Source organism: Patella vulgata, chromosome 2 (assembly GCF_932274485.2).
Source record: "Patella vulgata chromosome 2, xgPatVulg1.2, whole genome shotgun sequence".
Classification (NCBI taxonomy): Eukaryota; Metazoa; Mollusca; class Gastropoda; family Patellidae; genus Patella; species Patella vulgata.
Genome location: NC_065880.2, coordinates 48,283,001 through 48,300,110, shown reverse-complemented (window position 1 = coordinate 48,300,110; position 17,110 = coordinate 48,283,001). Strand labels below are relative to the sequence as shown.

The 17,110-nt window shown below is 37.4% G+C and overlaps 1 protein-coding gene across 1 annotated transcript; it reads right to left on the bottom strand.

Moving 5' to 3' along the window:
- Positions 1-264: 264 nt before the first annotated feature.
- Positions 265-13,071, bottom strand: LOC126811926 (allograft inflammatory factor 1). Its single transcript, XM_050537987.2, has 6 exons — positions 12,898-13,071; positions 5,848-5,909; positions 3,376-3,442; positions 1,990-2,031; positions 1,513-1,675; positions 265-955 (listed from the first exon to the last, which is right to left on the bottom strand). The coding sequence occupies exons 1-6, from the start codon at positions 12,932-12,934 to the stop codon at positions 871-873; spliced, it is 456 nt and encodes a 151-aa protein (XP_050393944.1). The 5' UTR covers positions 12,935-13,071; the 3' UTR covers positions 265-870.
- Between the last annotated feature and the right edge of the window lie 4,039 nt (positions 13,072-17,110).

Here is a 17,110-nt window from a genome sequence, read left to right as displayed (position 1 = left end):
ATTTATAATCGTGGTTAAAATATTTACGTGACATCTAATATCTGCAGTATTTAAATATTTACTGGAATGTCTTCGGAGATAGATACACAGTCCATAAAACAGAAGGTATACCGAACGAATGGACCTGTTTGCACACGGTTTCGACCTTTACCTTAAATACAACATAGTCACCGGCGTTTTACTCCCCCACGCACAGTGTACCCACCTCTCCTGCCCTTGTTAATAATGTGGCATACAAAAAATAAACAAGTTGGGAATCTATAATGGCCTCCTTGATGTAGTTTAATTCCAAAGACTTATTGATGCATTTATCATGCTTATGTAAAAAAATTCTTTCACAACATATATACCTATATAAAATATTTACAAAGTAACAAATAGAATAACATTATAATAATCAGACATAACATCCATAGATAATAACTTTGAATCTCCGAAGTTTATGTTTACATTTAACAACGATATAAAATGATTTTATATACAAATTCGATCCGCATAATAATGAGCAATATATATTATTGAATTCGATAAACGTTTTCGTGGTCATCATTATTAGACATGCCAAATATTATTAAATTATATAAGCAATGTGTTAATACTAAGAGATTGTAAATTGAACAGAAGTATGAACTGTTTCAATGGCATTTAGTAACTGAACACATTAAAATAAACACAAGAATTCTATGGATAAATAATTACTGTATTTTAATCGGAGCTGCGTTTCTGCAATGATTCTCTTGAAAACGACAAGGGAATCATTGTAGCAACGTAGCTTCGATTAAACTACAATATTTGTTTATCCATAGAACGTTTGAGTTTATTTTAACAGTAGAATCGTATATGCTGCAGCTTACTTAAAATATCTTATTTCTAAGGTAAGCTACTCAAATCTCTCTTTGGAGGTAACCCTTGTGGTTTTTGTTGCTGCTTGGTTTTCTCTTCGAAGATTAATATCCTAGAATATAAAATAACGATTAACATCATTTAACAAGACAATCTAGAATACTACTCTGATAAACTTGATGATTTTGCCTAATTAATATACATGTATTTCGGTAAGGTTGACGGGCTTGAAACTGGCCCAACTGAGGTTTTCTCCCATGAGATTACGACAATGGGATTACTAATGAGTGTACTATGGGAACTATAATAATGTGATGAACTAAGAAAACGTTAACTGAATAACCGATGGCGGTAATAGGATTATTAATGGGTGAATGAACTATTTATATCAGTGGTTGAATTTTGATGAACCACAATAACTATATATATATAGTTAGTATTGCTAAATAGATGGACTTCGATATATACTAGTAACCTTAATGGGGTTACTATGGCTCAACTGGGACAACCTGAGCAACTGGCACACGTTTCGTCAGCAAATATACTGACTGAGTCATCTTCTTATCGCGGAGAATACTATTAATCCTAAGTGTGAACTTTCTTTCGGAAAACCATAATAAATAAATGGGAACGGCCACAGCTTTAAAATATCATTTTATGAAGCCTTACAATTTCAGCACGGAAGATTTTTTCCCAAGCATCATCTGGACAAAATCTTTGTAGTTAATGGCTCCACTGTTTGATGTGTCCACTTCTGCAATCATCTTTTTCATTTCAAGATGTGTCTTGGCTTGACCCAACTTCTCCATCATTATTTTAACATCCATAATATCTAGAATTATTTATTTACAGCTTATCATCATTTGCAAAATAACGAAACAAAGAGCTATATAGCCACCAATTTGAATGGTATAATAAGTGTGCGAACACCATACTTAAATACACATGTACTTACCAATTTCATTATTACAATTTGTTTCGAAGGGGGGGGGGGGGCACCCCCAGTAGTCATTCCAGTCCTGAAGTACACATCCCCCCCAGTGCACATTTTTTAATGGATACTATTAAATGGGACCCATAAAGGTTTAGGACTTCCAGAATCCAGTTACTGGGGAGGAGCATTAATAAATTTTCTGTAATACTTACTAAGATCCCCTGACTTATCATTATCATATTCCAAAAATTGTTCTGAAAATAAATAAGCAAAATAAAATGATCACATGGCTATCTATTTATGAGGCAACATTTGTACATAAAAGAAATGAAATGCATTTCATTTTATGGGTGTCGAACGGCCTACTGTTCTGCAAACTTGGCGCATGTAAAACATTTTACTTATTCTAGAAAGTGGCTACAAACTGAACGCTGTATGAATTTGCGTATAATCAGGGGCGTAAATGTGTGTGTGGGGGGGGGGGTTACACCCCCCCAGCGAAAAAAATATTCGGTCGCAAAATAAATGCAGTCGGTCGCAAAATAAGTGCTCACTGAATTAATGAGCTAAACAAACAGTGCTAAAATAGAAGGAATAATCCCAAATTTTATGTATTTGCGTGAATCGGTGCACATAAATTGCATACGTCACACTACTCACCCAAAACTTTAGTATAAAACAACCTTGTCAACTTATCATGTTTGAAAAAAATGTTTTTACCCTTATTCTGTTGTGAGTTGATCTAAGAACACCTCCCCGGGGAGAAAAATAGTCGGTCTCAAAATAAGTGCAGTCACTCTCAAAATTATGCATCGGCGACTGAAATCTTAAGGCGATCTATTGAACTTAAGAATTTTTAGTTGTTGCATGTTTAATCCCAACAGAAATTAAAACGTATTTTACTCATGTTGTAAGTATTTTCTGACCATCAGAATTCTGCAAACCCATTCCCCAGACCCCAAAGTCCAGTAAATGGCATCTCAGAGCCCAAGTAAGGACCCTCGTGAGACAAAGTCACCTTAGGCCCAGTCCCAAAAAATTAAAATCTCAGTTATATAATCTAAATTTTTTTTTGCGCCTACGGGGCTCAAATGCGGAAATGCACTGCTGTTTTTATTAGAGGTAACCAGTGTATGTTAATAACAGGCCAATTGCCTACACATGAACATAAACAGTTCATATGGGCAGCTTATCTGACGGCCCCATTTCACTCACAAATAGATACACTGTCAAAAGTGAAAATGGACGTCTTAATAATGAGTAATTGCTCCACCAATCCTCAGACATTCAGCAATTCGTCGTGGCATGCTCCTTATCAACCGTCCAGTGTTATAGCCAGTATTTTGTTGACATCCATTGTGGGGTGTGATTGTGGATGGCGCCCTAGATTTGGGGCGCCCTAGAATTGGAACCGCCCACCCCCTATTCCCAGCTTCCCGATCAGCTACTGGCCCCTAGAAAACTATCATCTGTGGTGCTCGGCCCCTGACTGCGTAACTCGTATTAGGGACATGTGCATCAGTCGGTCGCATTTTTGCTAAATTCCCCCCCCCCCCCAACAATATCTTTATGTCGCCCCTGCGTATAATTTTTCTTACTTTTGCAATTTTCCAATCTCTCTACTATATCTTCTTCCTCCCGCCAGTGTTCATCTTCTAGATATTCCTGCATAAAAAGTCACACATTACATCAAAATAAAGAAATATGGATATCATAAATGACCTAAGTTGCCAGGCAGGTAAATTTTCGTCCACACTATTCAAACCACCCATAAGTCCACAAAGGTTGTATTGTGAATCTTTAGGTATAAATAAAAGTAATATCTGTATAATATCATGGCCAGGTGTTTTTCTTTTTTTTAAGGTACCACGGTTTTTCGACATACCCGAACGACTAGACGCGTTTCCTTACCAGCCAGGCCTTTCGGCTTAAACCACTGACCAGAGCCACCTTGGCTCTGTAACTCTTCTATATATAGCAGTATTTCGGAAGACAGGTTTTTTTTTTTTTTTAAAATTGTAAGTCAGTAAAAGGTTAAAGTAATTTCATGAAACGCGAAAATATGATCTGTAACACTTCTAATTACAGCATACAGTACAACCCTCCTACACTTCAAAGTCTAACCTAAAAATATCGGCGAAAATAGAATTTTCAATGATTTAAATTCAACAAGCCAACAGTGAGGCTGATGTCCCCCGCCGAAATAGGAAAATAATTAGAGGACACATATAAAAATCAAATTGCGTATCGCTCTGCTTACCCTGAGCAGAAAATGCTCATTATCAAACTTAGTCAAGGTATTACTGTAATGAAACTATACACCAAGTTTCATCAATCTCACTTAATTAGAACTAAAGTTATCGTGTCCCAAAGCATCAACCAATCAAATTGCTTATCTCTGCTTACCCTAAGCGGAAAATGCTCATCTTCGAACTCCATCAAGGCATTGACCTAATCAACACATACACCAAGTTTGAACATTCTAGCTCAATTAGGAAGAGAGTTATCGTGCCCCAAAGTATCAACCAATCAAATTGCTTATCTCTGCTTACCCTAAGCGGAAAATGCTCATCTTCGAACTCCATCAAGGCATTGACCTAATAAACACATACACCAAGTTTGAACATTCTAGCTCAATTAAAAGTTATCGTGTCCCAAAGCATCAACCAATCAAATTGCTTATCTCTGCTTACCCTAAGCGGAAAATGCTCATCTTCGAACTCCATCAAGGCATTGACCTAATCAACACATACACCAAGTTTGAACATTCTAGCCCAATTAGGAAGAGAGTTATCGTGTCCCAAAGCATCAACCAATCAAATTGCTTATCTCTGCTTACCCTAAGCGGAAAATGCTCATCTTCGAACTCCATCAAGGCATTGACCTAATAAACACATACACCAAGTTTGAACATTCTAGCTCAATTAGGAAGAGAGTTATTGTGTCCCAAAAAGTGTGACGGACAGACAGACGGACGGACAGACGGACAGACAGACGGACAGACAGACAGACGGACGAACCCATTTTAATAGTCCCCTGCTTTCTTCGAAAGGCGGGGGACAACAAAGGGCCATTCGGCAGTTTTATAACCCACGCTCAAACACCCCAAAGTTAAGCTTCAAAATATTCTGAAAAACAGAATTTTCATTGATTTTACGTCAACTAATAAAGGAAATGCGAACGTGGTCTGTATATCAGTAGTGTTACAACCCTTAGACAGATATCCCAACGTTTAACCACGAAATGTGAATTTGATCTGCAATTGAATTGGGGGAAACAAAAACGGCATAAAGACACTTACAGACAGGGAAGGGAACTAAAAGCAATAACAACAATAGTAACTGAAGGGGTAGATAACTATGATAAGTTATGCAACATCATGAGCTAAATATAAAGTTCATGAACCTGCATTGGGACCAATGTCGCAATGATAAAAACATGACATAATATTTTAAAATGATAACCAATTACAAGAATGCTACAAATTAACTAATGAAAACAACAGAAAAGCATGTGATGTTAAATCCTAACCTATCGTGACATCGTAACAATCCACACTCTATAAAAATGTATATCAAAAAGTTATTAGAAAGATAGGTTGACAGGCAACGAAACATGTCCACAGCAGCTAAGTCTTCCGTGCAGTCAACAATTTTTGTCGCACGATGATTCTAGTAAACAGAAAGCACAATTTTAATACAGTCGGTAGGTGCGTTGACGCGATTCTATGGCATAATCAAGGACAATAACTACATGTAATTATCTGAAATTATTGTAATTGTTATTCGTCACAATAATCGAAACAAAGAAGACACATTTAAAGTAGACCACATTTACGAGTTTATACAAAGTGAGCAAAGGCCACAATCTAGAACTAATTAACAAAAATTGTTGAACTTTAAAAAGCTTCCCCATTTCATTAATCTGAACTAGACACACATTTCAAATACAAGTGGACAATCTCAAGAAGGTCCAGAGCTTTATGTAGTATAAAACACCAAAAAACCAAGTAATCAAGTAAATCATCTACATGAAAATATTGGCGTATAAAAATACAAATGATATTTTACCTTATTTATCTCGTCCAATGCAGCTCCTAATGTTGCCAACATTTTGCCGCGAATCTTGCCGGCTGCAATCAATAAAAATGTTTTTCAGAGGTTTACATATAAATCATGTCGACAAAACAAAACCTTCCATAGGCTGCACGGGGTACTTAGATCTAAGGTTCTTTAATCTCATGAGATGCATTCAGTGCCAGATTTACCTTAGGCTAGACAGGATGAAACGCAGGGCAGGGCTTCAAGATCTAGGGGGCCTTCGACCAAGGTGTATGATATTTTTGTCACTGTCATAATATAAGCCTTCTTGCACGCACCTTGTAATCTTTAACACCCGTCGTCATCCTCGGCTTTGTTTCATTGGGTTTAAAACAAACTTTCATTTTCTCCTAGTTGTGAGGGTGGGGGATTGGGAGGGGCCTCCTAAGTGGAATAGCCTAGTGCCTCTCTCATCTAAATCCGGCCCTGGATGCATTAATGTGGTTGTGGGGTGGGAAAGCCATTGGGGCCATTTGGAACCATCTGTGTTAGTTGAATTACTAAACATAAATCAAACACCAATTCTTTAAATTCATATAAGGCATCCAGTTAACGTGTAATTGGAAACTTATGATCAAATAAAATACAAGATACTTCCTATTTTAAAAGTTGTTTTATTGCTGATGAGCAAGCTTGATTGTGAGGTCTTGAAAAATAAAAGAGAAGGAAGTCTATAGTCTGCTTAGTTGGAATGTTTAATATAACAAAAACATAATTATATAAGAATAGGTTACAGTGTTTGACAGAACGTGTCATATATGAATAAGTGAAATAAACAATAATGAATATAAACCGGATGGGGGGGAGGGGGTAGTATACTCGCTTGACTGCAAGAGGCATTATTTGGAATAATGCGCGTCACATGATAACGTCACGTGATATTGACATTTGCCGCCAGATGTTCCCAAAAGGTAGATCACGTGATGACTTTGTGATGTCATTGGATATCAGTGATGGTCACGTGAGGCATGACGCCCATCGAGACAAGGGATTCCCAACATGTAGATCGCTGATGATTTTGTGACGTCATGGAATAAACGTGGAAAGCACGAGAGGTGTGACGTCACTGGGGGCAAGGGATTCTCGCCCTGTGGACACGCTAAATGTCACGTGATATGTGACGACACGAAAATCCCGACAGGTACGTCACGTGATTGTGGAAACCTAGAGCGGCACGAATATAGTGGACATATCTATATCTTGAAACGTTTAAATATAACATGAAATAGATAATAATGACCTTTAAACGTTAATATAACAAAAATGGATAATAATGCCCTTTAAAGTCAATACGCTGAATATTCGTAGAACATAACGAACAGGTGCGGATAAAATATATATATATACCAAATCCTAATACGTGTATAGATACAATCAAGAATCTCAATAAGTATGTCACGTTATTGGGGAAAACAAGAGAGACGCGAATATAAAAATATATATATATCCTGAAACGTGTAAAATAAGCGTAATTAGGTATTGAAGGACCCTTAACGTGTCTATGTCGAATATTCGTAGAAACAAGATATGTGGGTTATAAACATGCATTCCAAGTTTCATCAAAATCGGATCAAAATTGTGACCTCTAGACTCTAGCGTGTCCACAAGCTAAAAACGTGATTTTTCGTACAATCAGGGGCCATAATCCATGAAGTTGTGGTCCGATACATGCCAATATCGGAAGGAGCCGAGATCTTTGGGAGATGGAACTCGGGATCGCCAGCGCCTTAATTCCTCCCTGAGTCATTACAGCTCCCAGAAAACGTTGGTCATTTTAAGACTAAAATTTATTGTCACGAGTACAATGCTATGGAGGAGAATTGTCCAAGACCGCGGTGTTTTAGCTCACTTTGATCAAATTCCAATTGTCAAGGGTTCTTTTACGTACACTCTAATGTGTGCTCGGGTAAATATGCATCTTTCTCACACTTGTCTGCTTTTATTCAGCGACAAAGGAATTCATCATTATAAGTAAGCAGGAAGATATGTATAGTGCGTGAACACAACTTTAAAATAATAAGGGAAACTCAGTCTTTTAAACAACAGGGAAAAAATGCTTAATGATTCACAAAGTAGTTAAAAAAATTTTAGTAATTTTCAAGAGGAAACGTGATACAATGAAGAAGATAACGTATCGGTGTCAAGTGGTCTAAAGGGAAGTAGCGTACTTTCTTTCACGAAGTCAGGGGAAACAGTCAACCTTTCAACTGTTCGCTAGGCCGCGACAATCACTGATAAGGATGACATCGATGCGACTTAATGAGCCACAAATATTAACTTTTTTTCCTCCGACAAATTAAATTCTAAAACATTTTTTTATGTATTAGAAAAATAAATAAAGACGTTTGACGTATTTGTAGGTAAAACTTATTTCCTATTAAGTGTAAATGGGTATTAAAATGAGTAAAAGGCTCCATTCCGCCCGAACCAGTAAGGTCTTATGTAAACAATGCACGCGCCATTGAGCCATTGATTGACGCCGCGTGATGAAAAGTCACGTGTTGAAGGTAGTCATCTTTTACAGAGATATTAGAAGACTTTCGTAATCCTCTCTGAAACAGATGGATATTCTAATGAGAAAATAAATGCAGTATACGAAAGAATTTTAATACAGTTTTAAATACAGTATACACTCGAATCAAAACTGGTCGCTAGGTAGTCAATTAATACCCAGGATTGGCTGAAAGAACATATAAAGGAGCTGTTTACATAATGTTAATACGAAATAATTTTTAATTTTTTTTCTTATAGGGCATCTAAAGCAAACTAATTAGTTCTATTTGTATATTAAATTGTTGTCGAACAAGATATATAACCCAGGGCTATGCAACTTGGTATTTTATGCAACACATTATTCTAAAAAAAAAAATCAACCCAGTTTGTAGTGAACTGGTTTAGATTGTAACTTTATATCGTTAGGAAGTAAACACTACGAAGAAGGATACAACAATATTATTAATATAATTATAAACAATTACCAGTTGTTTACAAGTTTTATTGTCGTCAGATATTATGCGAAGTTAGCAAACACATGTCTTTTCTGTTAATAAGAAAATAATTATAAATCGGTCAGTTCTGTACAGCAATCAATACATCGCCCTCTCCACGCCTTCCGAAAAGATTGAATATCCCCTGCATGACCCACGACCCCATTAGACGTCAAACTATGATCAGGATCTTGTTCATGAAAAAAAGACCCACCCCACCCTGTTCACTAATTAAAGAGATTTGATGTGCCTAAACCTAATCCTAAACCTATAAAACTTCTGGGTCCGTATTCAAAGGATATCTAAGATAGTCATTTAACTACTAGATTTCACTTAAATATACGTAACTTCCTGTTAGTTAAGGGTAAGTGGTATTCAAAGGCAGTGTTAAGTGTCGAATTTTCCCTCAAAGTTAAGCTGCCTAACTCGTACGTGTTTAGTCTTTTAGTGGTATTCAAAGACCAGTTTAAGTGAGAAAAATCCGCTTAACTTTAAGTGACCTATGGGAGGTACCATAAAGTTAAGTGAGATTATAATGAGTTCTTTTGGCCAGAGTACACAATGCAGTAGCAGGCCCGTTATGGCGATTTTAAAAGTTAGGGGATTGGGATTGAAACAAAGACAATTTTGCTGTTTGCTGAGCGTAACTCTCATCAAACGTTTTTTTTTTCATCATCAGCTTTGACTTTGTAGAGCCATAATAGTGCATAAGGTTACTACCACCGAAATGGTTACTATCATGATCGTATTGCTTAATCAATCATGTTTACCACGACTGTCATATAATAAAGTTTGATGCGTTAAATTTATTTGTAAATTTGACCATTGCGATGACATTCCATTGTAGATTTCAGAAAATATTAATACGGCAGCGAAAAGCAAGGCATGGTTTAATTTTTACAATTCATTCCCATATATTTGAAGTATATGATGATGACTGCTGACCGAGGCGTGCCACCAATGATTTACAATTAACTGTCATGGCCAGGCCTTTGGGATTCTAAAATTTAGGAACTGACACAATTTCTATGAATTTCTCAAATGGTAGATTGATAAACAACACTGAATGATTTGTTCAGTTTAACTTTAAAGCCAATAGTCCTGCGTATTGCTAATATGTTATTTTCTGTTCGTTATAATAAAGTTTCCAATATACATCTTTATACTCTATTCGATAACTGCTATTGGAATTTAGTTATTTATTTATTTTTTTGAAAAACATCTATACGAAAACAGCTGTTCCGGTAACGGATGCGTACCATCATAATTCATCATAAATTATAGTCATACTATTTTCGTGCGTTACAATATAATATTTCGACAAACATTTTCCTTTAGTAATGACAAGTAAGATTTTAATAGAGTATAGTGGTGCTCTTAAGGGGACATAACTTGCGTGCGACGTGAGTAATTCGTGATTTTTGGCAGTGGAGGTTATTCCATAAGTTAAAAATTCATGCTTTTTGGCTAATGTTGGTATTCCATATTTTAAGTGTGCAGTTAAGTTTTTCACATAGCCAAGTGTATGTAAAATAGAGCCTTTGAATACCGATTTAAGGAAAGACACTTGGTTAAGTGGAAAAGTTAAGTATTTTTACTTAACTTTAAGAAAACCTTTGAATACGGACCCTGGTCTATTATTATGATGTTGTGACACAATTCTCCGATTAAGCAGCAGTGAGAGTCCATTTCACAAACATCTTCATTTGTCCTACTTTTTATGTATTTTTCATCCATGTTTTATGTTTTATGTATTTTTCATGCGTAATGTATAATTTACATGCTGCCCGAAAAGGGCGGTTTATGTAATAAAATTTTATGTTATCTACATGATATAATGCTATTACTATCACTAAATTTAATACATGTACATACAATTATTACCGCGGCTGCTTATGAACAACCTTACAGTATACTCAAAAGTACAGCAAAAGTGACTTGTTAATGTGATTAATTCCACTAAATAAAAGTGGTATGTTAGAAAAAATAAGCTTACTTCGCTTCATATGCGACATTCATCATCTCTTATTTGCAAAGCTATATATACGAAGAGGTTTTCCACGGTGCAACGACCTACTGCTCGAAACACTTGTAAATTCTTTAAACGCGAAAGAATGACAACGGCATATAAAAAAAACTGTGTACTCCATCTGTATGATATTATAGCTAAAGGCAAATCCTGACCTCATCTCTTTTGTTGATCATTGTTACGCCAATCTGGTGACACGGGTTCTTGAAACCATAACATGACCTTATTACGTCTAGATACCAATAACAAATACTATTTTACTCCATGTTCTCACGTTGTGCCAGTTAAGCACACTGTATGGCGCATGACCGTCTTCATTAGCCAAGTCGGGCAGAACAGTAGAACGTTAAGTCACATTTCATTTCATTCAATATTTAAGATAAAATGAACATTTCAAAATTTGTGCCAGAATTCTTTCGAGCGTCATTTGTAATGAAGCAACTCGATGATGGAGGCTAAACATACCCCAAAGGAGAATACTACCGGTGTAGACTGGAATAACTTGGCGACAAAGACTGCCGTTCAATTGTAACACTACAGATAACAGAAGATTAGCATAATTGATAAGACCTTTATTAAGAACATGAAATAGCCATAAATCGGGAGGAGCTCTATTCCAAGTCGGACTTACTGTCGTTCGTTCGTTTCTGGGGTTTTACGTCCACTTCCACCTAAGGTGATATCGTAAGGTCAGTAAACTCCTGCTTATATAGCGTACGACAATTAGGGAAAATGGACAAGAGTGATCATCATATATGGTGTTGTTTGTTTATCAGATTATTACAGTAAAAACAGAAAGGATTGAACGTAAATCAGTTTATATACATTCATAATAAATTATTATATGCGTTGCGCCCTTTGTGTCCATTTCTAGGTGCCAAAGAATACCGATTTATCTCCTTTAAAGGTGTTCATGCAAACCCCTGCCTAATTTCAGCGATAAATTTTGTTTTGTACTTCTGCCAAACAATATCTTTTGTGCCAGATTTCATACACAATAACATCATTTCGATCAACGGTGAAATCATAAAAAAACACACTATTATACACTATAATTGTATAGCTTGTGATCTACCCGAGCAAAACCTGTCGTACAATGCGCACGCCTGTGAAAAGAAATTGGCAAATGCAGCATGACAAAGATATTATGGATAATTATAGTATTGCCCCAGAACTTTGGTGGTAATTAAAAGTATTGATTCTCGTGAAAGTCATGGTCATCTGTCACAATTACCCTAAAGCTTGCATGAGGTTAACCGTTGACATTTTGAGAATAACACAAATTAGAAGTAGTATATTAGCAAACATAGTATATTATTTTGTAATGCGGATCTAATCCGTTTTATATCTTTCATACACACAAATACCAAATAAACATTTTCAATTCTATTAAATGGAAGCAGAGAGAGAGAGAGAGCGAGAGAGTCAATAATTGGTGGCGTCTCCTTAATATTACCAGTCATTCATGAACACTGGTCGGATATGGTGTCATGGGAGCACTAACTGGCGCGTGCTTGAATTTCAACTGGCTGTGATAATAACCCATAGAGTTCGTGAGATGAAGCTCAGTTAGCAACACAGTGCTGTGTGGATCTTTTGACTCATTTAGGGAAATCGGACAATGGTTAAATTGGAACGTCTATCATTTAAAACCGCCAAAACAATAACTATAGACATATATCCCCCAAAATAAATGGGTAAGAACATTGATGACTAAGTTTAATATGTAGCCTAATTTACTTCCTTTTTCGCTATTTTAAATGTAGTTTATGTATTGCCATTATAAGTAGACATGCAGCTTTGTCATAAAAAATATTAATATTGGCCTGGTACATGTATATAATTAGACATATTTACATTACATTAACAGACCTACTTGTACTACATTTTTATTCCAGTGCGTGTAGTAGTAGTACCTACAGTATTCTGATTTTTTTATTTTCGGAAATACACAAAATGAATTCAACTGCCTCAAAAAATACGGAATTTTACTCAAAGACGTACCTTGATGGTCATTTTTATCAATTCCAAGTGTTGGCATGGTGGTAGGTTGTTCCTTCGCTTTCTTTAGAGTTTTGTAGATACAGCCTAACTTCAATAAAGCTTACTATCGCCTAGAACAAGCACGGCTACTTTACTTCAAGCTTCCTTCTCATTATTTATGTACACATGTCACGTGACGTTAGCAGACGATTATTCGCGAATACTCACAATGTTGCTTCGGTCTATCCAGACAAGAGTGGTTTGCACATTTAACTGGTTTCAGGTTAACGACTGGTTCATCAAAACGTCACTTTGGTTTGCCTTTTATGAATGGGTCAAAAAGAGACCTTCCTGTTTTTCAAGATATTTTAAAAAATTTGTAAATGTTGGGTTACCAAGGTTTAGTTTACCATGATTACCTACTATTGCTCATAATCCAACAGCGGGTGTTGGTCAAACACAAAGCCATTTTACGTAACTTCTTGTCATTCGAATCCCGATTATCCTCACTTTAACACTAATCGCATTGCATACGATCTACGGGTGCCCAGTCTTCAATATAAATCCAGTTTCCTCATTATTTCATAAGTTGTAACAGGCAAGCTGAGACAGAGAATAATAAAATGAGAGTTATTTAAAGGAGCTAAATCGCTAATATTTGGGACCTAGAAATTGACACAAATGGGTCGCAACGCATATAATAATGTAATATGAATGTATATAAACTGATTTACATTCAATCGTTTCTGTTTTTACAATAATTTCTAATCAGTTATGTTCGGCGAAATACCCCAGAAGTCTCAATCGAATGCTCATCTCTAGCGTCTGGTTATTCCAGTCTAAACCGATAGTATTTATTGTGCGTGCTCTCCAGATAAGTATATGACGTCACCGTTTGGCATGACTGCGGAATATGTCCAGCCTCGTTCTTTGAGTCCCTTGTTCCAAATGGCGCCGAAACGCATTTTGGTACACGATTCGTGTACCAATGGTAAAATGTTTATTTTGTCTTAAATATTGAATATCAGAAGTCCATCTTTTCCCGGTAAGATCACAACCTCAAGGTTGATAAAGGTGTTAATTATAATCCGACTAGCAGGATACCCGGCTTCGCTCGGGGGTCATAACTCCGAAACCGGAAGTGGTAGACTAACGCCACCTGGTCTATGTTACTCCCCGGTCCGAGCTACCCCTATACCCCAAATTTCAGACTCGGGGCAGACCTAGTGTAGCCGCCAACCCCGAACAGACCGGCTTCGCTCGGGGGTCATAACTCCGAAACCGGAAGTGGTAGAATAACGCCACCTGGCCTATGTTACTCCCCGGTCCGAGCTACCCCTATACCCCAAATTTCAGACTCGGGGCAGACCTAGTGTAGCCGCCAACCCCGAACAGACAGACTTCGCTCGGGGTCATAACTCCGAAACCGGAAGTGGTAGACTAACGCCACCTGGCCTATGTTACTCCCCGGTCCGAGCTACCCCTATACCCCAAATTTCAGACTCGGGTCAGACCTAGTGTAGCCGCCAACCCCGAACGGACCGGCTTCGCTCGGGGGTCATAACTCCGAAACCGGAAGTGGTAGACTAACGCCACCTGGCCTATGTTACTCCCCGGTCCGAGCTACCCCTATACCCCAAATTTCAGACTCGGGGCAGATGTAGCCGCCAACCCCGAACAGACAGACTTCGCTTGGGGGTCATAACTCCAAAACCGGAAGTGGTAGACTAACGCCACCTGGCCTATGCTACTCCCCGGTCAGACCTAGTGTAGCCGCCAACCCCGAACAGACAGACTTCGCTCGGGGTCATAACTCCGAAACCGGAAGTGGTAGACTAACGCCACCTGGCCTATGTTACTCCCGGTCCGAGCTACCCCTATACCCCAAATTTCAGACTCGGGGCAGACCTAGTGTAGCCGCCAACCCCGAACAGACCGCGGCTTCGCTCGGGAGTCATAACTCCGAAACCGGAAGTGGTAGACTAACGCCACCTGGCCTATGTTACTCCCCGGTCCGAGCTAACCCTATACCCCAAATTTCAGACTCGGGGCAGACCTGGTGTAGCCGCCAACCCCGAACAGACAGACAGACAGACAAACGACAGTCACAAATATATATATAGATAATTAACTGTTCAGGGATTAAAAACTGGCATAGTGGGGTGGCCCCGAAGATTGTGGATGATATTGAGTTAGAGACTTAGCTACTTTAAAGTTGATTTAAATTGACAAATAAATCGTGTTTTCAATGTCAAGGACTTTGAATGATATTTATGGAGCCGAATCGTTGCCATATTAAGAGAAAATATCATGATTAAAATTGCAAAATTATCATAGTCAAAATGGCCATTTTCGAGAATTTTCACTTGTAAAAATCACATAACAGTTAATACATTTTAATGGATATTTACCATCATGAAAATCACTATTAGTATCAAAACAAAAATTGTTCGACAAAAATTAACAATGTAAAAATCAAGTTATGTTTTTTCCCTCTCTACTTTTCGCCTTTGAAAATTCACTGTAAATTTTTCATCTTTGCATTTTCAACTATCAGATTTTCTCCATTGCATTTTCGACTATCACAATTTCGCCAAACTAACTGACCATATAAGGAAAGGGGCGTGTTTCCGAGTTCGGCCAAAGTTGACGTCGTTGTTGTTAGTTAGTTGTATTTTACGTCCGCTTCCACCGAGGTGATATCGCAGACAATAACATGTTATGTATACAAGGTGCAATAATTTACAATGTGATTAGTGAAAAAGAGGATAATTAGGTTTTTATATATATGTACAGAAGACAATAGATAACAGCAAGAGACATGAGATAGCAGGTGCAAAGAATAAAGAGGTGCCAGTGGAAGTTTACAAAATTTGTAACAAAACAGACATGAATGTGGACGAACATTTGGACAGAGACAAACATTTAGACATAGTATGTACATATATATATATATATTTAGGTCATTTTCGTCGGTCTGGTCGATTAAAGTTGACGTCATAACTCATCTGTTTTTATCGTCTGGACTCAAATTAATGCTCCCTGATAGGGACTAGGGGCACACGACGTCATAAATCTACGTTGGTATGAGCGGATGATGCATTTGGAGTTCTTCGGTTAGCTGAGAGAATAGTAAGAGGGGGAGGACCGCATCACACATAAACAACTACACTTTATATCCTATTTGAAAAAAAATTATGTTACAAACCGTAGCTCTATAGCGTTCACATGATTTTCAGAAAAGGAGATAACGGAAGGTTCGTCATGACCACGATGCTTCACACTATCGCATTCCGGAACGGAAGAAGAATATTGATGAAAGTCAACTGAAAAAAAGAGGGAAGAGAATTCGATAAATCTACACTGATAATAAACTTGATCTAAAAGCTTCCAAATCCTAACTGGTTTAGTTTTATCTGTGACAAGTAAAAGAAAAGTACCAAACATGATATCTGTATAAAAAAATCACGTTGTTCTCATTGTCAAGTCGTGTGTTCCAAGTTGCATGTTTAATTTTAAATTAGTGAATATTAAATATTGAAATCATATATTCATTGTATTGCGAATAATCATGATTTGGCGGGGGGGGGGGCTGTATCATAAGGTCTGACATGAGTCAACTGGCGTGGTTCGATTCCCCGGTTGTACGTGACAAGGAGTAGGGTACCCTGTCCAACCTTGTCCAGGTTTTCTTCGGGTCCTCCCACTGCTAAAGACTCCTATACGCAAACGAATTATTGAAATAAAATTGAACCATGTGTTAGTCCCGAAATGACCTAGTTTTTGTCGAGTGGACGTTAACACCCCCCCCCCCCCCCTGTCTCTGATCTTCCACGTAAGTATGAATAAAACAAGCCAATAGTGAGGCTGATGTCTCCCACCGCAATCACAATTACATAGTTGACACATATTAATTAATTTCACATTTATCTTTTTGAAAAGTATCGAGCAATCAAAGTGGTTATCTATATATTATCTTGGTCTAAGCAAGAACTCAGTCAAGGTTTTTAAGTACCTGGTAGAGAAAGTATAGGCCTAGACTGAGTTTCATCACTCACCGTCAGTTAGAATCAAAGTATTTTGTCCCAAAGCATCGACCAATGAAATAGCTTAGCTTTCGTGGAAAATGTTAATCATTGAAAACATTCACGTAAAGAACATCTACACCAAGTTTAAACATTCTACCACTAAGCCTTTGAAGAAAATTCGCATCATCAACCTTATTTAAAGACCA